This window comes from Grampus griseus (genome assembly GCF_964374135.1).
Source record: "Grampus griseus genome assembly, chromosome: 18".
In the NCBI taxonomy this organism is placed as follows: domain Eukaryota; kingdom Metazoa; phylum Chordata; class Mammalia; order Artiodactyla; family Delphinidae; genus Grampus; species Grampus griseus.
Genome location: NC_139012.1, coordinates 79,817,352 through 79,843,111, shown reverse-complemented (window position 1 = coordinate 79,843,111; position 25,760 = coordinate 79,817,352). Strand labels below are relative to the sequence as shown.

General features: G+C 38.3%; 1 protein-coding gene across 1 annotated transcript in view; it reads left to right on the top strand.

The window, feature by feature from the left end:
* Positions 1-25,760, top strand: part of RNF17 (ring finger protein 17) — a gene marked incomplete at its 5' end in the record, with an annotated part of 117,189 nt that overhangs the window by 43,899 nt on the left and 47,530 nt on the right. Inside the window, 7 exons of the mRNA XM_082675646.1 lie at positions 383-551; positions 1,878-2,068; positions 3,232-3,373; positions 15,198-15,351; positions 19,159-19,274; positions 20,695-20,815; positions 23,424-23,544. Of these exons, the coding sequence (XP_082531772.1) occupies positions 383-551; positions 1,878-2,068; positions 3,232-3,373; positions 15,198-15,351; positions 19,159-19,274; positions 20,695-20,815; positions 23,424-23,544 (1,014 nt within the window). The remainder of the gene's footprint in view (positions 1-382; positions 552-1,877; positions 2,069-3,231; positions 3,374-15,197; positions 15,352-19,158; positions 19,275-20,694; positions 20,816-23,423; positions 23,545-25,760) is intronic.

The following is a 25,760-nucleotide window of genomic DNA, read 5'->3' as shown; positions in this document are numbered from 1 at the left end:
TATACACTACCATGTGTAAAATAGATAGCTAGTGGGAAGCAGCTGCATAGCACAGGGAGATCAGCTAAGTGCTTTGTGACCACCTAGAGGGGAGGGATAGGGAGGGTGGGAGGGAGACACAAGAGGGAGGAGATATGGGGGTGTATGTATATGTATAGCTGATTTACTTTGTTATACAGCAGCAACTAACACATCATTGTAAAGCAATTATAATCCAATAAAGATGTAAAAATAAATGAATAAATAAATTTTTAAAAGAGTATAACTTCCTAGAAGATTTAACTTAAAGAGAGTATCCTTAGAAATGCATACCTTTTGTGGGGTAAGGCAAGTTTGGGCTTGAAGCATTATCTTCAGTAAATATTGCTTGAATTCTTCCCAGAGTTGGTGATACTTATGTGAGATCAGAACACATTGCTAAGCAGCATGTCACACTAAATGACTTGTGTCTGGCTCTGAGGAAGTCTGAGCCATATATTGAAGGGCTGCTGAAAGACATCCAGCCATTAGCACAGCCATGCTCATTGAAAGACATTGTTCCACAGAATTCAGTAAGTGAGACTTAAATTATTTCTTATTCAGGGGCCAAATAGTCCAGTTTTAGCTATGCATTGCTGATCAGATTACTGAATGTAGGTTCAGTTCTCTTGTTAAATACATTTTGTATAATAAACTATTGGTGCCAATAAAAAAGGAAATGAACTTCAGTTTCTACAATTAGAATCGTTCTTAACGGGAAATTGAGTTGAATATGCATATATGAACATAATGATAGGTGAAATAGCCAAGTAAACCATAAAATTTTGGAGTCAAATAAATATGGAGAGAAAAATAAATTTTAAATGTTATGTGGTATGTGTTTCCATTCATTTCTTCACTATTTCCATGGCCCTTTGCTCACTGCTTATAGCCTATATTGCATTCTGTTTATATTATTAATGAATATTTATTTCCCAGAAAGATTTAAAACTCCTATGAGACAGAAATTGTGTGTAAAAATACTTGTTAAGCAGTTATATTATTATAAAGTCTGTGAAAGCAGGAGTCTGCACCTTTGCTCATCTTTGTATTCCAACACTTAGCAAATCACTGAGCACGTAGTAGGCGTTCAGCAAATATTTGAAAGAATGAACAAATGAATAAAAAAGTAAAAGGAAACACATAAACATATTAGCCCTGGTATCTTCCTCAAAATGGGAAAATTATTTTGGCTTTAATTTTATCTTTTTTTTTTTTTTTGCCTTTTTATTCTGAATGGGCTTTACTTTTATACTTACAAAATCTTTAGAAGATGTTTTATTTTTAAGGAATGTGTAGTTTTGGCCTGTGAAATTTACTTTAGGTATGAGTAATTAAAGTTTCAAAGTTCAGTGAGAAATTTTTTTTTCAATGGGTGAGTATTTTTCCTTATTGTTTAAGTAGCATTTACCTCACATATTGCTAGTAATGGAAACTAAGTTACCTGGTAATGATTGTAAATATCTTTAATGTATTACATGGCTTCCATCATGCTTTCAAAATTACCTTTTGGATTTCATCGTTTAAGTGGAAAATTCGTACATAATACTTGTTTTATTTTTAAACTTTTATTTATTATCTTGATATTAATATTCAGAAGTAAAACTAAGTCCTGAAGTACAACAGCTTATGGTCACCTTGAGACCATGTTTATAAAATCTAAGTGTGATCCGTACATTGTGCATACATAAAGACTGTCTTTGGGTTTGTGGGCCCAGCCGCTTCTAAATATGTATGGTTGGTTAAGTGCCTTTGTTCGAATTTGCAGACTTTGGCTGTTAGAAAGCTAAATCTACAACATTGTACCATTAGAGCTAATTATAATTACTGAATACATTGGAATTTTACTTTTTCCACAGACTGAAGGCTGGGGAGAAGAAGCTAAAATAGAATTTTTGAAAATGGTAAATAAGAAGGCTGTTTTAATGAAAGTTTTTAAAGAAGAAGATGGTGTGCTAATTGTAGATCTGCAGAAGCCACCAACAAATAAAATAAGCAGTGATATGCCTGTGTCTCTTAGAGATGCATTAGTTTTTATGGAACTAGCAAGGTAGGTAACTTATTAAAATGTAAATATTTTCAAGGTTATAGCTATAAATTGGAACAGCAGATTTTACCTTTAAAAAATATGGGCTCTGGGGCCTCCCTGGTGGCGCAGTGGTTGGGAGTCCGCCTGCCGACGCGGGGGACGCGGGTTCATGGCCCGGTCCAGGAGGATCCTGCGTGCAGCGGAGCGGCTGGGTTTGTGAGCCATGGCCGCTGAGCAGGCGCGTCCGGAGCCTGTGCTCCGTAACGGGAGAGGCCACAACAGTGAGAGGCCTGGGTACCGCAAAAAAAAAAAGATGGGCTCTAAAGTGAACTGTAACATACACTAAGAGGGCGCACCAAATCCTAACCACTAGACCACCAGGGACATCCTAACATACTCGAAGAGGTTAAAAATATTGCTGTCAGAGTTTTCTAAGTATGGTTGTCTGTGAAAATTGCATTCAGGTCATTTGATTTAAGGAAATAGAAAAATTAAGGTAGCTCAAAATAGAAACTATTGGTAGATAGGAACATTTTTTTAGACTCTTGCTAACTTTTACAAGTAGCTCCACTAGGGTTTTAAGAATTATAGTTTAAGAGTTCTTACATTTTCTAACCTTTGGAATAAGATCATGATCACCACTCTATATTTAATGTATGAATCTAGAGTAGATACTTAAATTTCTTTCCTTTCTCATGTCTGATGAGCAAAGTAAGATGACTAAGTAACCACAGAGATAATGGAAGATACTACTTTCTGTCCTGAGCAATTACACGACTCTGGAAGTGACCCAAGTAGATTCCATTCTGGAAAAATAAAACTTAAGTCGAGTATTGGAGCTGAAAGGGGTCACAGAAACCCCTCAGCTGGCCTTTCTGATTGCTACCATAGATGCTGGGTATTGTCAACCAAAAGAGTAGAAACTTTGAGTAGAACATACAGGCCCAACTCACAAATGTTCCAGCACAAACTTGAAGGTTAATTATTGAGTTTTGAGACTTGACCTCTTATTTATCCTGGTTTGATAATTGGAGACAATACTAAGAAATGTTGTAAGTTAGAAGAGAGAAATTGGAAAAATACTCTTGGTAGATAAATCAGTATGTGTGTAAGTCCTTTCTTCAGATCAATTAATCCACTGAGAGAAGAGAGACTTAATGGCTCTTGCTTATGCTTTTAATTAGGTTTAGGTCTCAGTTATCAAGAAGTCACTCTGAAAAAAATACGACTTTACACTATCATCCACCTGTTTTGCCTAAGGAAATGACAGATGTTTCAGTTATGGTTTGTCATATAAATAGTCCTACTGATTTCTATCTTCAGTTGGTAAGTATATAGTGGTCCTTTGAGACAAAGTATTTTTTCAAATTTTAAGTAGAAATTTATAATGGAAGTGAGTGCCCAGTATGAATTGAGAGCAAACCACTATCAACCTTCTGCAAATTTAAGTTTCTTAGTAGCTTAGTAGTTTCTTGTTTTTAAACAAGAAATTCACGTGATTCATAGTAAATTGAAGGAAATCTAAATTTATCAGGCAAGTTAGTGAAGTATGGAGGGGAAGGAAAATGAAGGATCCCTAATGTGTAAATGTTTCTTGCTACCTTCTGAAATCTAGAAACCAGGAGAGCACATAGAGCTGGCAAATCAAAATAAAATGATAACACCTGCTTCTGATAATGTATGAGAATTTACTTCTTATTCCTAGGTAATTTTCTGAATTACAATACCAAAATAGATTCAGATTAAAGGCATTCATAGAAAATTTTGGGTATATGACTGATGGGTCTGTTTTAGATAGCTACCAGCATTAAAGTTTATCTTTATTGATCTCTTTGTGTCCATGCTTTATGTGTCACACAAAGTAGTATGGCCCTTAGAATGAGTTAATTCCAGTCCATTGCCCATTTTTGAATTGGATTATTTATTTTGCTGTTGTTGGGTTATAGGAGATCTTTATACATTATGGATATTAATGCTTTATCAGATATATCATTTTCAGATGTTATCTCTTATTCTGTGGCTTACCTTATCACTCTCTTGATAGCATTCTTTCAAAAAGTTTTTAATTGATAAAGTCCAGTTTATCTACTTTTTCTTTTGTTGCCGGTATTTTGATGTCATATCCAAGAAATCATTGCCAATCTAACATCGTGAAGCTTTTCCCCCCTGTGTTTTCTTCTGTGAGTTTTATAGTTTTAGCTCTTACATTTAGGTCTTTGAGTTATTTTGAGCTAATTTTTATATATGGTGTAAGGGAAAGGTTCATTCTTTCCCATTTGGATATCCAGTTTACCCAGCACTGTTTGTTGAAAAGATGGTCTTTTCTCCGTTGTATGGTCTGGGCACTCTTGTCAAAACTCAGTTGACCATATACGTGAATGTTTATTTCTGGGCTCTCTTTTCTATTCCATTGGTCCATCCATCTGTCCTTATGGCAGTAGCACACTGGTTTTTTTGGTTGTTTTTTTTTTTTTAATTGAAGTATAGTTGATTTACAGTGTGCCAATCTCTGCTGCACTGCAGAGTGACTCAGTTATATACATATATACATCCTTTTTTTTTTTTTTTTTGCGGTATGCGGGTGTCACCACTGTGGCCTCTCGCGTTGCGGAGCGCAGGCTCCGGACGTGCAGGCTCAGCGGCCATGGCTCACGGGCGCAGCCGCTCCGCGGCATGTGGGATCTTCCCAGACCAGGGCACAAACCCGTGTCCCCTGCATCGGCAGGTGGACTCTCAGCCACTGCGCCACCAGGGAAGCCCTACATTCTTTTTTAATATTCTTTTCCATTATGGTTTATCCCAGGAGATTGAATATTGTTCCCTGTGCTGTACAGTAGGACCTTGTTGTTTATCCACTGTAAATGTAATAGTTTGCATCTACCAACCCCAGACTCACAGTCCATCCCTCTGCCTCTCACCCTCCCCCTTGGCAACCACAAGTGTTTTCTATGTCTGTGAGTCTATTTCTGTTTTATAGATAGGTTCATTTTTGCCATATTTTAGATTCTACATGTAAGTGATATCATATGGTATTTGTCTTTCTCTTTCTGAATTACTTCACTTAGTATGATAATCTCTTGTTGCATCCATGTTGCTGCAAGTGGCATTATTTTGTTCTTTTCTATGGCTGAATAGTATTCCATTGTATATATATACCACATCTTCTTTATCCTTTCATCTTTCGATGGACATTTAGGTTGCTTCCATGTCATGGCTATTGTGAATGGTGTTGCTGTGAACATAGGGGTGCATGTATCTTTTTGAATTATAGTTTTCTCTGGATATATGCCCAGGAGTGGAATTGCTGGATCATATGGTATATCTCTATTTTTAGTTTTCTAAAACCTCCATACTGTTCTCCATAGTGGCTGCACCAATTTACATTCCCACTAACAGTGTAGGAGGGTTCCCTTTTCTCCACAGCCTCTCCAGCGTTTGTTATTTGTAGACTTTTAATATTTTTAATTTTTTTGCTTTTATTTACTTTTTTGGTCATGCCACATGGCATGCAGGATCTTAGTTCCCCAGCCAGGGATCGAACCTGTGCCCCCTGCAGTGGAAGCACGGAGTCTTAATCACTGGACCATCAGGGAAGTCCCTATAGACTTTTTCTTTTTTTTTTTTTAATGGCTGTGTTGGGTCTTAGTTGCTGCACGCAGGCATTCTCTAGTTGTGTCGAGTGGGGGCTACTCTTCGTTGTGGTGTGCAGCCTTCTCATTGCAGTGGCTTCTCTTGTTTCAGAGCATGAGCTCTAGGCACGCGAGCTTCAGTAGTTGTGGCACACGGGCTCAGTAGTTGTGGCGTGTGGGCTTAGTTGCTCCGTGGCATGTGGGATCTTCCTGGACCAGGGCTCGAACCCGTGACCCCTGCATTGACAGGTGGATTCTTAACCACTGCACCACCAGGGAAATCCCCCTATAGACTTTTTTAATGGTGGCCATTCTGACCAGTGTGAGGTGGTACCTCATTGTAGTTTTGATATGCATTTCTCTAATAGTCAGTCATGTGGAGCATCTTTTCACGTGCCTACTGACCATCTGTATGTCTTCTTTGGAGAAATGTCTATTAAGGTCTCCTGCTCATTTTTCAGTTGGGTTTTTTGTTGTTGTTGTTGTTGAGTTGTATGAGCTGTTTATATATTTTGGAGATTAAGCCCTTGTCGGTTGTATCATTTGCAAATATTTTCTCCCATACTGTAGGTTGTCTTTTCGTTTTGTTTATGGTTTTCTTTGCTGTGCAAAAGCTTGTGAGTTTCATCAGGTCCTGTTTGTTTGTTTTTGTTTTAATTTCTATTGCCTTGGGAGACTGACCTAAGAAAACATTGGTACAGTTTATGTCAGAGAATGTTTTGCCTATGCTCTCTTCTAGGAGTTTTATGGTTTTATGTCTTATAAAAGTCTTCAAGCCATCTCATTTGAGTTTATTTTTTGTGCATGGCGTGAGGATGTGTTCTAACTTCACTGATTTACATTCAGCTGTCCGACTTTCCCAGCACCACTGCTAAAGAGACTTTTTCCCATTTTATATTCTTGCCTCCTTTTTTTTTTTTTTTTTTTGCGGTACGCGGGCCTCTCACTGTTGTGGCCTCTCCCGTTGTGGAGCACAGGCTCCGGACGCACAGGCTCAGCGGCCATGGCTCACGGGCCCAGCCATTCCGCAGCATGTGGGACCCTCCCAGACCGGGGCACGAACCCGTGTTCCCTGCATCGGCAGGCGGACTCTCAACCACTGCACCACCAGGGAAGCCCTCTTGCCTCCTTTTTGAAGATTAATTGATCGTAGATGTGTGGGTTTATTTCTGGGCTCTCTGTTCTGTTCCATTGATCCATATGTCTGTTTTTGTACCAATACCACACTGCTTTGATTCCTGTAGCTTTGTAGTATTGTCTGAAATCTGGGAGAATTATGCCTCCTGCTTTGTTATTTTCCTCAGGATTGCTTTGGCAGTTCTGGGTATTTTATGTTTCCATGTAAGTTATTGGATTATTGTTCTAGTTCTCTGAAAACTGTCATGGGTAATTTGATAGGGATCTCATTAAATCTGTAGATTGCTTTGGGTAGTATTGCCATTTTAACAGTATTAATTCTTCCAATCTGAGAGCGTGGGATACCTTTCCATTCCTTTGATTCCTCTGTAATTTCCTTTATTAATGTTTTATAGTTCTCAGCATATAAGTCTTTCAGCTCCTTGGTCAGGTTTATTCCAAGGTGGGTTTTTTTGGGTGCAATTTTAAAAGGTTTTTTTTTTTTACATTCCCTTTCTGATATTATTTTATTGTTAGTGTAAAGAAATGCAACTGATTTCTGAATGTTAATCTTGTATCCTGCTACTTTGCTGAATTCCTTTATTAGATCTAGTAGAGCTTTTTTTTTTTTTTTAATATTTAGTTATTTAGGCTGTACCAGGTCTCAGTTGCAGCATGCAGATTCTTAGTTGTGGCATGCAGACTCTTAGTTGCAGCACGCATGTGGGATCTAGTTTCCCGACCAGGGATTGAACCCAGGCCCCCTGCATTGGGAGTGTGGAGTCTTACCCACTGGACCATCAGGGAAGTCCCAGATCTTGTAGTTTTTGTGTGGCATCCTTAGGGTTTTCTATGTATAGTATCATGTCATCTGCATATAGTGACAATTTTACCTCTTCCCTTCCAATTTGGATACCTTTTATTCCTTGTCTGAATGCTGAGTGGCACACTGTTTTAATTACTGTGGCTTTGTAGCAAGTTTTGAAATCAGGATGTGTGAGCTCTCCAACTTTGTTCCTTTTCAAGTTTGTTTTGGAAGTTTGGGGTCCCTTGAGATTCCATGTGACTTTTCAGATGCGTTTTTCTATTCTACATGAAACATCGTTGGGATTTTGATAGGGATGGCTTTGAATTGTAGATTGCTTTGGGTGCTGACATCTTAACAATATTAAATCTTTCAGTTCATGAACATGGGAGATCTTTGCATCTTTATTTTGTCTTCATTCATTTCAGCAGTGTTGTGTAGTGTACAAAAAGTGTACACGTCTGTAGCATCCTCGATTATGTTTATTCCTGAGTATATTCTTTTTATTCTATTGTAAAATGAATTGTTTTCTTGATTTCCTTTTCAGACTGTTCATTGTTATTTTGTAGAAATGCATCTGATTTTTTTGTGGGTTCATTTTGTATCCTACATCTTTGCCGAATTCATTTATTAGACCTACTAGTATTTTTGTGGCATCTTAGGGTTTTCTACCTGTAAGGTCATGTCATCTGCAAAAAGAGATCATTTTCCTACTCTTTGTCAATTTGCTTGGCTTTTCTATCTTTTTTTGCCTAATTACTCTGGCTAGAACTTAAAATAATATATTAAATAGCAGTGGCAAAAGCATGCATCCTGTCCTGTTACTGTTCTTAGAAGAAAATCTGTCAGTCCTTCACATACAAAATTTGCCCTCTTAACCACTTTAAGATGTACATTCAGTAGTGTTCACTATATTCATGTTGTTGTACAACAGACCTCTAGAATCTGTTCATCTTGCAAAACTGAAACTCAGTGCCCCTTGAACAGTAACTCCGTATTTCATTCTACCCTCAACCACTGACAACTACAATTCTACTTTCTTTTTCTATGAATTTGGCTATTTAGATACTTTATGTAAGTGGAATCATACAGTACAGCTTTACCCTGCTTTTCGAAAGTGCGCTTTACACCAGCTTCGCTTTTCTGAGAGACCTGTGTTAGTATCTGTTTTTACTAACTGAAAGAAATCTGAAGAGAATTCTTGGTTACTACTTTTTTTTTTTTTTTTTTTTTTTTTTTTTTTTTTTTTGGCGGTACGCAGGCCTCTCACTGTTGTGGCCTCTCCCATTGCGGAGCACAGTCTCTGGACGCGCAGGCTCAGCGGCCATGGCTCACAGGCCCAGCCGCTCCGCGGCATGTGGGATCTTCCCGGACCAGGGCACGAACCCGTGTGCCCTGCATCGGCAGGCGGACTCTCAACCACTGCGCCACCAGGGAAGCCCTACTGCATTTTGGCTTACAAAAGATTTCATAGGAACACTCCACTTTCAGATAGCAGGGATACCTGTATTTGTCCTTTTGGCACTGGCTTTTTTCACTTAGCATAATGCCCTATGTTGTAGCATGTGACAGAACTTAACTTCTTTAAGGCTGACTAATATTCCATTGTATGTATATATCACATTTTATTAATTCATTCATCCATTGATGGACATTTGGTTTGCTTCTACCTCTTGACTATTGTGAATGATGCTGCAATGAACATGGGTGTGGAAATACTGTAGCGTCATGTTTTGGTTCCCTTCTTATTTCGTTTTGTGTATCTATATATTTATCTATTGTTACCATGGGGATTACATATAACATCCTAAAGTGACAGAAGTTAATACAAATTGTTACCAACTTTAATTGAACAAAACCCTACTCGTGTATAACTCCATTCTCCTTTTATATTATTGATCTCAGAAATGAATCTTTGTACATTGTGTGCTCAATAATGTAGATTTATAATTATTTTTATGCATTTATCTTTTAAATCCTGTAGAAAATAAAAGTGGAATTACAAACTAAAGTTAATAATATTGGCTTTCATATTTGTCCACGTATTTATGTTAACCACAGATCTTTACATTTTAATGTGGCTCTGAGTTACACTCTAGCACCTTTCATTTCCTCCTGAATGACTCCCTTTAGCATTGTTTATAAGACAGGTCTGGTGTTAGTGAACTTCCTCACCTCTTGTTTATCTGTGAATAGCTTATTTCTTCCTGTCTTTTGAAGGATAGTTTTGCTGGATCTGTAATTCTCAGTTGATGCTTTTTTTCTTTCAACAGTTTAATATTATCTTCTGACCTCCAGGATTTCTGATGAGAAGTCAGATGATAATCTTATTGATGATCCCTTATATATGACAAGTCACTTCTCTCTTGCTGCTTTCACAACTCTCACTTTGTCTTTGGCTGTTGACAGTTTGTTTATCATGCATCTAGTGTGTCTCTCTTTGAATTTATCCTACTTTGCGTTTTTTGAGTATAGTAACTTTCTAGGGCAGCTATAACGAAGTGCCACAGGGAATTGCCTGGCAGTACAGTGGTTAGAACTCTGCGCTTTCACTGCCAGGAGCCAGGTTCAATCTGTGGTCAGGGAACTGAGATCCCACAAGCTGTGTGGCATGCCCACTCCCACCCCCCTCGTGCAAAAAGTGCCATATAGTAGGTAGTTTAAAAAAGCAGAAATTTATTTTCTCACAGTTCTGGAGTCTGCAAGTTTAAGGTCAAGGTGTTGGCAGAGTTGGTTCCTTCTGTGGTCTGGGAGGGTGAGGTCTGTGATCTGTTCCATGTCTCTCCCCTAGATTTGGTGGTTTGCCGGCAGTCTTTAGCACTCATTGGCTTCTGCTGCATCATCCCAGTCTCTGCTTCCTTCACATGGCACTCTCTCTGTGTACTTGTCTGTCTCAGTTTTTTAATACAGACAACAGTCATGTTGAATTAGGTCCCGCCTAAGACTTTAACTTGATAATACCTATCAAGGTAAAACCCTATCTCCAAATAAGGACACATGCTGAGGTACTGGGGGGGTTAGAACTTCAACATATTTGGGGGGGAGGACACAATTCAACCCATAAGCAGTCCACTTTCTGCTGTATCAAAAATTTCCTCCCCACATGCAATAACCCCATCCCAACATTCCAAAAAATCTTAATCATTCTAGCATCAAATCTAAATCCAGAATCTCATATAAAATCACTAAATCCCTGATTATCTGAATCAGGTATAGGTAAGAATTGTTTAACTCAAGCTGAGGCAGAACTCCTCTCTGTCTCTGAATCTGTGAGACTAGACAGTAAGTCTAAAACCTAGCAGGGAAAATTCCATTAGATTCTTATGGCTTGAGAATAATCCTCATTGGCTGGATGCTCTGTCCTCCAGTCCCACTAGGGTGGTGGCCCTACCCCTTCAGTCATGGCAGCAACCTCACCCATTGGAATTGAGGATTTATCCTAACCCTCTGGAACCCAGGAGGAGGCCCCATCCCTGGAACAGAGGAGGAACCAGCCCTGCCTCTCAGGTCTGTGCCCTCTGGGCCTGAGTAGCAGTTGCAGACACACTAGCCTCTGAATCTCCTTCAGGATCAGTCTTCCCTTTTCTTGAAACATAAGTTCATAACTGAATAGCTCTGTCAGCTCACTTCCTGCCTATAGAATCCCACAAGCCCACCGGCCCCCCTTCATTTCCTCTCACCTCTGTCCCCTTCAGTTCACGCTGGCATTGTTTCTGCTGAGATGAATGATTAGATCCACAAGTCGTATACCCATAATCTCTTTTTTTTTTTTTTTTTTTTTTGCTGTACGCGGGCCTCCCACCACTGCGGCCTCTCCCATTGTGTAGCACAGGCTCCGGACGCGCAGGCTCAGCGGCCATGGCCCACGGGCCCAGCCGCCCAGCGGCATGTGGGATCCTCCCAGACTGGGGCGTGAACCCGCATCCCCCGCATCGGCAGGCGGACTCCCAACCACTGTGCCACCAGGGAAGCCCTACCCATAATCTCTTGAGCAGACACTGTCCAGCCATGCCCTTGGTGTTCACTCCAGAGCTTGCTTTCTCATTTTTTGAAATACATATAGGCTGAGAATTTTCTAAATCTTCAGATTCTGCTTCCTTTATGTTTAACAATTTATTCTTCAATTTATGTCTGTCCTCTCACATTTTATTATAAGCAGCAAGGAGAAACCTGGCTGGCACTTTGACACTTTGCTTAGCAGTGTCCTCAGCTAAATATCCAAGTTCAACTTTTCACCCAGTAGAACATAATTCAACCAAGTTCTCTACCACTGTGTAACAAGGATTGCCTTTCCTCCAGTTTTCAGTATCGTATTCCTCATTTCTGTCTGAAATCTCACCAGAAGCACCTTTAACATCCATATTTCTGCCAGTAATCTTTCCAAAGCAATCTGGTTATTTTCATTCAAGTACCGCATAATTCTTCCTTTTCTTTCTATTCATTATCCAATTTCAAAGCTTCTCTCATATGTTAGGTATTTATTACAACAGCACACTACTTTCCTATTCCAAAATCTGTATTCATTTCTTAAGGGTGCCATAAGAAAGTTCCACAAGTTAAGTGGCTTAAACAGCGTAAATTTATTGTCTCACAATTCTGGAATCTAGAAGTGTGAGATCAAGTTGTTAGTAGTGTTGGTTCCTTCTGAAGGTTGTGAGTGAGAATCTATTCCATGCCTTTTTCCCTAGCTTCTGGTGGTTAGCTGGAAAATTTGGTGTTCAGTGGCTTCTGCCTCACTCCAGTTTCTGCCTTCATCTTTACATGCATTCTCCTGTGTATGTGTCTTTGTGCCCAAATTTACCCCTTTTAATAAGGACACCAATCACATTGGATTAAGGCCTACTTTAACGACCTCATTTTAACTTGATAAATACCGTATCTCCAAATAAGGTCATGTTTTGAGGTTCTGGGGATTACAACTCCAACATATCTTTTTGGAGGAGACACAAATCAACCCATAATATTGCTTGGATTTGTAGATTTGTGTATTTCATCAAATTTGGGAAGTTTTTGGTCATTATTTCTTCAGATACTCTTTCTGCTCCTTTCTTTCTCTCTTCTCTTTCTGGGACTCCCATAATGCATATATTGGTGTGATTAATATCTGACAAATACTTTGGGCTCTGTTCACTTAATTCTTTCTTCTTTCTGTTCCTCGCTATTTCAGTTGTCCTATATTCAAGTTCACTGACTCTTCTGCCTGATCAAATCTGCTATTGAACCCCTCCAGAATATTTTTTGTTTCAGTTATTGTACTTTTCAGCTCCAGAATTTGATTCCTTTTTATAATTACTGTCTCTTTGTTGATACTTTCATTTTAATCCTTTATTGTTTTCCTGATTTTCTCTAGTTCTTTGTCCATGTTTTCCTTTAGCTCTTTGAGCATATTTAAGACAGTTGTTCTAAAGTCTTTGTCTAGTAAATCCATTATCTGGGCTTCCTAAGGGCTGATTTCTGTCTGTTTATTTTGTTCCTTGGAATGAGCCATGTTTTCCTGTTTCTTTGTATGCCTTCTGATTTCTTGTTGAAAATTGGGCATTGACTATTACAGAACTCTGAAAGATCACCCGCCACACACATCCTGGATTTCTTAAAATTGTTGAAGACTAGTAGTTGGTTTATTTTGAGACTTTTTCAAACTATTCTTACAAATACTATTCCTAGTATGTGATCACTGAAGTCTCTCTGTTCTTTTAGCTCGTGTTCAGCAAATGTTTATGTTGATTTCCTTGAATGTTGAAAGCTTGATTGGGTGTTTGCTTGGGTGCTGTAAGCCTTTGTCTCCCAGAGCTCTAACAAAGTTGGTTCAGATGGTTTCTCATTTTTTCAGTGTTTCTGTGGGGACACAAGAGCTTGGAGCTTCAGAGTCTGCTGTTTTGCTGATGTCATTTCTCTGTTGAATTTTCCAGTGTTCCATTTGGGTAATCTGTTAATGGAAGAATATGAATAATACCTACTTAGAAATAAAGGTTTACAGTCTGTGCATCCAGACCTCCGTCCATTTCCTCCATCACATATAGTGGTCCCCCCTTGTCTGCAGGGGATACAAGACTCCCAGTGGACGCCTGAAACTGTGGACAGTACTGAACCCTGTATATATGATGTTTTTTCCTATACATGTATACCTAAGATACAGTTTAATTATAAATTAGGCACAGCAAGAGATTAACAACAATAACCAACAATAAAATAGAACAATTACAACAATGTACTGTGGAAAAAAAAAGAGAAAGGTTTAAAGTGTTGTGAAAATAATTTATAGGAAATAACAAAAGATTCAGAAAATTTCCACTTGCATTATTATACCCACAAAAGAGAAAAACTTCATTTTTTGACCATTTGAGATGGATTTTAAAATATTTTTCATCTCAAGAATTGGTATTTGGAAAAATAAACATTCATCCTTGGTTTTGTTTTAGGAGCTGTGTTTTAAGTAGTATAAGAACATCAGGTTTTAAAGTAACCAAATAGTCCCATTTAATAAGATAAAGCTCTATTCAATTATGCAGTCATTTCACAAACTCTACTGAAATGATTGATGTATTAAAGAAGATTTATCAATTCACATTAAAACCATTAGATGGATGGCTGATGGGAAATTGGACGTTCATACAATGCCAGAGTAGTACTACATGAATTACTTGGTGACCACAAGGGAAAAACGTAACTGTATAATGAAGGGATGAGAATCACAAGCCCTTTCTGTAGGTGAATCTTAGCATATCCTTAGTGAGTCAGTAATATTGTGTCTTGATTTGTTGCAACTTGACGTATTCTAGCCAAAAGATTTGGCTTGAATCCATCAAACTTGTAGATACAACTCTCAGTTTGGGAGAAATTCCAGGGATAGGCCCTGCTCGGTGGAGGAACAAGATAAATAACAGGATGAAAACATAACCACATAAATCCAGAAGATGGGGCATTCTGCAGAAAAATAGCACACTGTCTTTAATAAGACAGGGTCATTTTAAAAAGAACACTACACTAAATTATAAGACTTATTGAGGTAACCAAATATAACATGTAGTCTTAGATTGGATACTGGGTTTGGTCAGTTAGGGAAATCTAATATGGTCTAGAAGTACTAGTAGGAACACTTACTGAAGCAGAAAAAGTGAGAATTGATAGAAAAATGCAGATTATCGAATTATACGTATGGTATGGTCTCATTTTTGGTACATACAAAAGTATGGAAAGTGTGCTTAGAAAAAGATCTAGGAGCGGGAGTTCCCTGGTGGTCCAGTGATTAGGACTCAGCACTTTCACTGCTCTGGGCCTGGGTTCAGTCCCTGATCAGGGAACTAAGATCCTGCAAGCTGCACAGCGCAGCCAAAAAAAAAGAAAAATACCTAGAAGCATATACGTTTTAGATATCTGGAAAAATGTGATTTTTAAAAATTTTGTTATGTTTATATATGCTAATTTTATATACTACTTCTGTAACAAAATATTTCAGATATAAATTACATGACAGCTTATATCTAATTCAGTTCTAATATTTCATAATTTTATGAGCAGTGCCTATAAACATGCAACACTTAAATTTTAAGTTTCTATGAAACTACAGTGCTTTAATCCCTGCTTTAACTCTGTTTCTTAGATAAAGAGCCTGGATTTTTTATTTGTATTAAAGGCAATTGAGGAATTCTATAAAAATGAAGATGCAGAAAATCTTGAAATCCTCTGTCCAGTTCAAGATCAAGCCTGTGTAGCTAAATTTGAAGATGGAGTTTGGTACCGAGCAAAAGTTATTGGTAGGAAATTGCACACTATTTCCTCAGGGAAGTGTTATGCTTAAAAATTGATACCATTTTGAGTCAGTACAAATTAAATCATGGAAGTGATATTATTTGATCTTACAGTTTTGCTCTTTAGAAAGCTAGCAATAGTGTTGATAGATGAACCTCTGGCTCCTTAGATTTCATTCGATTTGACTAGGACTTCACCAATTTTTTTTTTGTTTTCTAACATTGCCTTATTGAGAAAGTTAAATAGTGGTAAATGACACATACTTCACTCTTCTCCAAAAAGACAAATACTTTTTGTTATTTATCTGTGTTGTTTCTTCTAAATAATATAATACTTTGTAGGTACTTCAGTCTTAGGTATTAATTATGTTATATGAAATTTAGATCTCTTGTAGCTCTTCTGTCCCCTCTCTCCCCCCACATAGTTATTGATATATCAAAATTTTTAGTTATATTCTTATTCTATGCAGGTATTTTCAGTGCTACTCCATAAAGTATAGTTTAATTCTGAGTTAATAATTGCATCAGTTTTTCACTCCATTTTCTTTCATTGGGTTGGCCAAAAGGTTTGTTTCTCCCGTAAGATGGCTCTCATAGCACTTAGTTGTCTTTAACTTCATTCGAAACAATTGTATTGTTTGTTGTATTGTGACAGCTGTCGTATCAGCGTGCATTTAAAAAGAAACATCAAAATTGGTGAAATTTGTGTAGCCATTTTAATTTTGAAGATGGAAGAGAAAGCAACATTTTTGGCATATTATGCTTTATTATTTCAAGAAAGGTAAAAACGCGACTGAAACGCAAAAAAAGATTTGTGCAGTGTATGGAGAAGGTGCAGTGACTGATAGAACGTGTCAAAAGTGGTTTGCAAAGTTTCATGCTGGAGATTTCTTGCTGGACGATGCTCCACTGTCAGGTAGACCAGTTGAAGTTGATATCGATCAAATAGAGACATTAATTGAGAACAGTCAACGTCATACCATGCTGGAGATGCTTTTGAGTAGCTGACATACTCAAAACATCCAAATCAAGGGTTGAAAATCATTTGCACCAGCTTGGTTACGTTCATCGCTTTGATGTTTGGGTTCCACGTTAGTTAAGCGAAGAAAACCTTCTTGACTGTATTTCCTCATGCGATTCTCCACTGAAACGTAACAAAAACATTCCATTTTTAAAACAAATTGTGACGGAGGATGAAAAGTGGATACTGTACAATAATGTGGAACGGAAGAGATCGTGGGGCAAGCAAAATGAACCACCACCAACCACACCAAAGGCCAGTCTTCATCCAAAGAAGGTGATGTCGCGTATATAGTGGGATTGGAAGGGAATCCTCTTATCATGAGCTCCTTCCGGAAAACCAAACGATTAATTCCAACAAGTACTGCTCCCAATTAGACCAACTGAAAGCAGCACTCGACGAAAAGCGTCCAGAATTAGTCAACGGAAAACACATGCTCTGGGCTTCCCTGGTGGCGCAGTGGTTGAGAGTCCGCCTGCCAATGCAGGGGACACGGGTTCGTGCTCCGGTCCGGGAAGATCCCACATGCCACGGAGCGGCTGGGCCCGTGAGCCATGGCCGCTGAGCCTGCGTGTCCGGAGCCTGTGCTCCGCAACAGGAGAGGCCACAACAGTGAGAGCCCCGCGTACTGCCAAGAAAAAAAAATAAAAGAAAGAAAGAAAGAAAACACATACTCTTCCATCAGGGTAACACAAAACTGCATGTTTCTTTGATGACCAGGCAAAAACTGTTACAGCTTAGCTGGGAAGTTCTGATTCATCCGCTGTATTCGCCAGACATTACACCTTGAGATTTCCATTTATTTCGGTCTTCACAAAATTCTCTTAATGGAAAAAATTTCCATCTCCTGGAAGACTGTAAAAGGCACCTGGAACAGTTCTTTGTTCAAAAAGATAAGTTTTGGGAAGATCAAATTATGAAGTTGCCTGAAAAATGGCAGAAGGTAGTGGAACAAAAAGGGTGAATATGTTGTTCAATGAAGTGCTTGGTGAAAATGAAAAATGTGTCTTTTATTTTTACTTTAAAAACCGAAAGAACTTTTTGGCCAGTAACCTATGGCTACATTTTCCTAGTAGTTTAAAACAATTTTCCACATGATTAGACTTTTCAGATAATGCTGGTTTGATTTTTTTTTTTTTTCCATAACAGTGAAAACATCCTATTATTTGCTCCAATTAGACTGCTTGTCCCCTAGGCTTGTTATTTTGGGAATTTATTTCACTTGTTTTCCTAAATTGGATTGCTTGTTTTCTGGATCTCATTTACCTTTTCGGTTTACTCCCATATTTTGGTGGAGCATTTTCCTCAGAGAGAATAAATGGAAGGGAAATTTTGAGACCTTCCATGTCTCCCGATTCTACTCACACGATTGATAATTTGGGGAAAACTGTTCTTTTAAGTCCCATCCCATATCCATTTGTTTGTTTTTGTTTAAAACCGCATCTGCATTCAGGGACTTGAGGAATGGTAAGAATCTAATGGTGTCGTTACACTTGAGATTATCTTTCTTGCATGAGGATTCCAGTGGAAACAGGGCAAGGTCCCCTCACCTCTTTACCTTACTCTTAGGGTACACACGACTTCTCAGGTACCTGAGCTGCTTGAGTGCCATCTCGAGCAGTGCCAGTATTGTTACATCTGCTTTCACTTCTACCAAGGGGCAGAGAATGCCCAAACTTTTTCCATTTTGAAATTACATGTACTGTATTAGTTTTTAAATTTGAAAGTAATGGCAACAAGTTTTGTAGCATTGTACAAACGTGTGCTTAGGGAACTAAAGTCAGTCATATTTCATATTCTGAGTATTTACAAAAAGGTCAGTTTATGATAGATCTTTATTCAAACTTTGATGTGTTCAAACCTTCCAGAGGTTTCTTTGGTATCCTTTAAAATATGAAAACTAGTTTCACATAGAGGTCTGTTTCTGCTCATTTTTCACAATATCCCTAGATAATTTTTTTAAATTTCACAATTAGATATTATACAAATGAACCTGTGTCTTGATCATTACGTGTTTTGCCTTGTTTGATTACCTATGTTGACTAACAAACATTAAGTGCTTCTTTTATGCTTGGTTCTTTGCAGAGTATTTTAAATAGGTGAGTCCTCAAAAAGAGTCTTAATGAGATTTGATTCTATTGGTACACCCACTTTACAGGTGAAATAATGAGGCCTACAGAGAAAAAGTAACTTGCTCAGGGTAGTATCTTAGAGATATTAATTAGCGTTCTCAGAGTCACATGTCATTTAAGTGTCTAACTCCAAACCTAATTCTTAACTTTTAGGACATAACACCTAGCATTTGATGGCTGTTTTGTTATCCTGATTTTGTTTGTCCTTTAGCTATCTTTTTTATTTTTTTTATTTTTGCGGTACGCGGGCCTCTCACTGTTGTGTCCTCTCCCATTGCGGAGCACAGGCTCCGGACGCGCAGGCTCAGCGGCCATGGCTCACGGGCCCAGCCGCTCCGCTGCATGTGGGATCTTCCCGGACCGGAGCACGAACCCGTGTCCCCTGCATTGGCAGGGGGACTCTCAACTACTACGCCACCAGGGTAGCCCTAGATATCTTTAAATTGTTAGTTTCTCATTCACCGAGTCTGAACAGCTGTGCATTATGGTTGATTTTGTGAAGTTCACGTATTAGAAATGTTTTCTACATTAAAATAATATTAAGTTTGTATGTTGAACATAAAAGTGTTCGAATCTAGTTGATTGTAGATCAGTCTTAATCTTGCTAGATAATTCTTTTTTTTCCCAAGTTTGTGATTTCCAATTTCATAATTTTTGAAGGATTGCCTGGACATCGTGAAGTTGAAGTTAAATATGTGGATTTTGGCAATACAGCAAAAATAACACTTAAAGAAATGCGTAAAATAAAGGATGAGTTTCTGAATCCTGCAGAGAAGGTAATCTACTCATTATAAATCATAGGGTTAGAATATTAGCACAAATATGCAAGTATTTTTAGAAGTTATTTTCACTGTAGAAATGTTCTTTTAACTTCACTTTTTCTGTAAATAATTTCTGATTCATGGGCTATAGAAAAGAGTCTCTATAGTTACTGTTTAAAAAATAATATGTATCTTAACAAATCAACATTAATTCTAAATGTGTATATATTTGTGTCTTTATAAGTACTTACTGGTGTGCAGCTTTTAGTGTTATTTTGAAATATCTGTATAAGGTAGTAAGAATATGATATGTGAAAAAAACTGATTACAGAAATGATTTTACTGTGATCCCATTTATGTTTAAGTATATATAATGTGTGCCAGAGAAAGAGAGGAGTCTGGAAGAATAAGTATCAATAAAAAACTTATCCTTATCTTGGAATCCTAGTCCCCAGAGATAAGTTTAAGGAGGTTTATTTCCTAATTCATATACTCCTAGTATTTGAATTGTTATTAAGCAGTATTTTTCATTTAAAAATGGGTAAAATGATACAGGAAAAATTTGAAAATACGGATGAGTAAAATGAGGGGGGAATCACTCAGAATTATTCAATATTTTTGATATATATACTTGTAAGATACATCTTCTGTGTTTTTAAGAATTATGGGATTAGGGCTTCCCTAGTGGCGCAGTGGTTGAGAGTCCGCCTGCCGATGCAGGGGACACAGGTTCGTGCCCTGGTCCGGGAAGATCCCACATGCCGCGGAGCGGCTGGGCCCATGAGCCATGGCCGCTGAGCCTGCGCGTCCAGAGCCTGTGCTCTGCAACGGGAGAGGCCACAGCAGTGAGAGGCCCGCGTATGGCAAAAAAAAAAAAAAAAAAAATTATGGGATTAGACTATATATAGTCCTATAACTTGATTTTTCATTTAACAGTGTATCATAATTCTTTCAGTGGATGCTTATTTTTCCACTGTCTGAGTATACAATAATTCATTCAACAAAATACTGTTTTTTTGTTTGTTTCATTTTTGGTTTGGATTTTTTTTAATAGGTTATTACTGATTTTATTTTTTAATTGATGTACATTATGTATGTTGCAAGTGTACAATATAGTGATTCATGATTTTTTAAAGTTATACTCCATTTATAGTTATTGTAAAATATTGACTATATTCCCTGTGCTGTATAATATATCCTTGTAGCTTATTTTATACATAATAGTTTGTACCTCTTAATCCCATACTCTGTTGATTAACTGTTTGCATTTATAAAAGTACTGTTAGAGACATCTTTGGACATTTATTTGTTTTCTAAATATGTATTAAATTCAAATGCAAAGTTTAGTTTTGTACACATTTAACACTTTATTTTAATTCTAAAATAACTGTAAGTTAAGTTTACTTTCTTAATGGTGCAATTTTGTTTGACACAGGCAATTAAATGTAAGCTGGCCTATATTGAACCATGTAAAGGGACACTGCAGTGGTCAAAAAAAGCTACAGAAAAATTTCAAGAAAAGACTCAAGATAAGTTTATGACATGTTCAGTCATTAGTAAGCTATTTCCATTTTTATTTGTTGCTGTATGATCATAATTTTAAATAAGACTAACATTATGATATAACATTTGTCAGATCATATAATAAATTCAATGTGTCATCAGTATGAGTAGTGAGAGAGAACATTTATTGAGAACTGGGGACAATGGAATAATATCTTCTGCAGGCTCTAGAGCCTAAAATCAGTACATGAGGCAAAAATTTCCATTAAAGATCAAGTCACCCTCAGCATGGCCCTTTGAAAGCCGTAAAGCAAGGAGTTAGCTTCTCTTGTTTCTCTTTGCTTTTGTCCTGGGTCTCTGTCCCTCATCTTGGAGTGATGGATGCTAAGGTATAATTTGCAAGAAAGTGAGGGGAGATGGGACATAACTGGTAAATAGGTTTTTTTGTTTTTGTTTCATTCTACTTGAGGAAGTTTAAGTATAAGCGCTCGGCATATTTTGAAAAAAAGTTGCTTCTTTTTTGGAACAGTTTGGGTCTGAGATACACAGGCTGAGCGCTAGCCCACAGTTTGGTAACCCAGCAAGTTTAATGGCAAAATCTGATCTGAATTTACATGAAGATACAATGCTATATGTTGTATTGATCTTCTTTACAGTGAGATATATTCCACTTCAGGATAGTCATGTTCACTTCTGAGCTGCTGCCTCAGAATTGCTGTGGGTATTACAAAATAAGCAATATATGTTCTATATAGCTTTTCTCAATTTGAAGACTTCTGAAACATGTCTGGCCCCAAGGGATTTGGATGGGGGATTTGAAAGCTGTTACTATCTGGGATTTTGATCTTTTCCAAAGCTGTGACCAACGTGGCTGTGTTGGTCTTAACAAGTACTAGTGCAGGATACACATGAGCATGTTTACTTAGGGTTGACTTAAGGGACTTCAAAAGGTACTTTTTACTGTATCCATTTTTTTCATTTTCATCATACTCCCATCTAGTAAACCCCAAATACCATGAGATTATTAGCCTGTTTTACAAGGGAATTGAAGCTTAAAGATCAATTGCTCAAGGCCACATAACCTAGAAATGATTGCATATTTGTGTTAATTTATTCACTTTAACATAAGACATTGTTCTGACGTAGTAGCTCTGTTGAAGAGGAATATGATGGTAGAAATTGTACCCTTAGTCTATAGAATTTTTATATCTGGATTCTCTGATATAAACAGTAAGTTAAGGGCCTCTTAGTCTTGAGTAATCTCCACTGATTTTGAGCTGACTTTAATGTGCTTTAATTCTGCTTCTCAGCTTTCCTTTTGGTATTTTATTCTGTTGGTTTTTAGCTCTCCCTTTAACGTCTCCTCCCGAGGTTAACCCATGAAGACAAGACCTCCTGGGTTTCTCTCTTGACTCCCCCTTTTTCATTCTCAATTACTTGTTATACCAATAATATCTAAACACAAGTTGTAGTGTATCTTAACCTAGATAATTTGATTTAAGGAATGCCAGAAGGCCCCACCAGACCTAAAACATCTTTCCCCATTAACCTGCACAGTGATGAGATTAGTATACATTGTTACCTTACAAAGCAAGAGACATTTAAATTTTAATTAGGAGCAGAGCAGGGAAGATGGTGAAGGTACAGCACCATGGGAAGCTGGCCCTGTGGAATAAAGAACTTGTGCATGGGCAGTATGAAATCAAAGCACTAAAGGGAACACAAAAGATGGAAAGTGAGGAGATTAGAGTTTACTGAGGCTCAGAGTTGCTTAGCTTTTTGTTTCTAGAAAATTTATCTGGTCTGTTAAAAAAGTAGTGAAGAATGATTTTTAAGCTCTTGAAAAATAGCTTTCTAACATGTATTCTTACAACTAGGTAATATAGGATGTTGCTGCTGGTAATGAGTTATCTTTTTATTTGGAATCATCATTCTCTTAGCACCTGCCAGCTACTATTGTATAGAAGTATAGGCATAAACCGATCTCAGTGCATAGAACTGTGTGTTTCCTAAAGAAATTCCTCTGTCGTTTATTCAAATGCATATTGAGCAGGTTCTCTATGCTATGTACTATAAATAAGTAAATAGGCACACGAGGTGTAACTTTACCCTCAAGCTAACTCCCAGTTTAGATTAAGAAATAGACCTAATGGTTTGTCCTAAAAACAGAAGGACGGGGAAAAATTCCACTTAATGCTCTGGGTTGAGTTTTTGTTGTTTTAAACTTTGTGCTGCTTTTTTTTGTTGTTGTTGTTTGGTGCCATTCATATAAAAGCTGTAAAACTTTGCAAATAAGCACTGGCCTGAATTAACTTTCATTCATTTCTTTTGTCCTCTGGAATTTGGCAGAATCCAATAAAACAGTTTAAAAACACAACAGAATGCTGCTTCAATAAGTATATGTCACTATGTTTTTTCTGGATCTAAAAGCTTTAAGCTGCTTTCAGTTCATTATGGAACAGTACACAATAACCTAAAATGAAAATTTTATTAACATTGGCAGTTCTTTTATGTGTGAAAAATGCTACTTTTACCCCTAGGGAGAGACTGACATTATGCAAAATGAAGGAAATTAAGTTCTCAGGTTTTTAAAAATTGCTCTTTAGTATATTTTGGGACATATTTGTTTCTTTCCCCAAACTAGTCTTAATGGTTTTACAGAAATTCTGGAAGACAATGTGCTCTTAGTTGAGCTTTTCGATTTTCATGGTGCTCCTGGAATGACTCCTACCAGTATTAATGACCAGCTAGTTAAAGAGGGCCTAGCATCTTATGAAGTAGGGTAAGTGGACCTGTAAACTTTTATTTTTACTTCATATGTAACACTTTACAAGAAGGGAAACTGGCATATCATTCCCCATTGATTATCTGCTTAGGCTATAGACTTGGGAGCTTTTCCCTGTTAATGGGTCAGTAAAAAGAGAAGGAAAAATAATTGGAGTCTTTAGTCTAGTGGGAATAGAGTGGCTTTTTCCTTCATCTGTAAGGGATTCTACAACAACAAGAACGGCTCCTGGAGATGGAGGGTGCTTCTAAGAAAAGGAGACTGGCGTCTTATTCTAGGTGGGGTGTCTGCTTAGGTGCCTCCTGAACCTTTGTGAAGAGGATCAGGAAGAGAAACGGCAGGGTCGAGCGTGAGCATCGTGGCAGAGAAGCCCATGTTCTCACCTGGAGACATGTGGATCTTTCCTGCGCTCAGGTAGATACTTTCAGAGAGACCCAGGCTTGAGCTATTGTGCTGAGACCCAGGCCAGGCCAGTGGTTGAGGTGACCCCAGAATCAGAAGAGCAGAGCGGTGCTAGGGAGGGTGGGAGGGTGTGAAGTCAAGACACAGCAGTTCTTCCACAATAGTGACTTGTGCATTGGGGTTGGCCCCTGAGGGGTCTTCTGAAGAACTCCCTCGCACAGCCATTAAGAAAGCCAATATTTGATAACACCCACACGTGATGCCTGCCAGGGGAAGCCAGAGGAGCAGTGAGGAGACACCCAGCAGAGGCCTGCAGTGACGTGCTCAGCGTGTGGTCTGGCTCTCCCCCCACCTCGCCCCTAACAAGGGAGGAACGGAACTAGTAGCAGAAGAGAGGGCCTGCCCTTTTTCACTATAGGTCCTAAGCGAGGGAGGGAAGGAAAGGAGAGGAAACATTCAAATGTATTGGACTGAGTTTTCTTTTTTTTTTTAAGTAGGGTTATTGAGATATATAACATATACAATAAGAAATTCACCCTTTTTAGGTACAGTTATGAGTTTTGATAAGTACATATAGTCATGCAACCATCATCACAGTCAAGATGCAGACTGTTTCCATCACCCCTCAGAGTTCCCTCTGGTGCCTTCATGTAGTCAGTCTCCTTCCGCCACACCCGGTCCTTGGCAGCTCCTGATCGAATTTCTGTCTCCATAATTCTGACTATTCCACAACTTCATATAAATGGAGTCATATAACATTTTGCCTTTTTGTGTCTGGCTTTTAAAACATCGTTGCTTATTGTTATTGAAATATGAAAGTTGTTTATACATTCTAGATAACAAGCCTTTCATTAGGCATGTGCTTTGCAAATATTTTCTTCCAATCTGACTTCCTAAAGTGTCTTGCAAAGAGCAGAAGGGGGACTTCCTTGGTGGCGCAGTGAGTGGTTAAGAATCCGCCTGCCAGTGCAGGGGACACGGGTTCGATCCCTAGTCTGGGAAGATCCCCCATGCCGCGGAGCAACAAATGCCGTGCGCCACAACTACTGAGCCTGCGCTCTAGAACCCTTGCGCCACAACTACTGAGCCCGCATGCCTAGAGCCTGTGCTCTGCAACAAGAGAAGCCACCGCAGTGAGAAGCCTGCGCACCACCACGAAGAATAGCCCCCGCTCGCCGCAACTAGAGAAAGCCCACACGCAGCAATGGAGACCCAACGCAGCCAAAAATAAATAAATAAATTTATTTATTTAAAAAAAGAAAAGCAGAAGGTTCTGGTTTTGAAGTTCAGTTTGACAATGTTTTTTCTTTTATAATTCAGGTGCTTGTGTTTAGGTAAGAAATCTTTGCCTAACCCCAGGTCATAAAGGTTTTCTCCTGTGTATTCTATAGTTTTATGTTTCATGTTCAGGTCTGTCACCCTTTTTATTTTGTTAGATAGGCTTTGTTTTCTGTAGCAGTGTTGGGTTCAGAACGTGGAGCGGAAGGCACAGAGTTCCCGTACACTTCCTGCCCCACGCAGGCACAGCCTCCCCACCATCATCACCCCCTAACGTGTTGTGTTCGCTGGTATCAGTGAGACTGTATGGACGTGTCATAATCATCAAAGTCCATGGTTTATATTAGTGTGTATTCTGTGGGGTTTAACATACATAATGACTTGAAGCCACCATTATAGTATCATACAGAGTATTTTCACTGTCCTAAAACTCTGTGAGAGCCTGTTCATCCTTCCCTCCCCTCTAGCTTCTGGCAAGCACTGATCTTTTTACTGTCTCCGTAGTTTTGTCTTTTCCACATTGGAATCATACA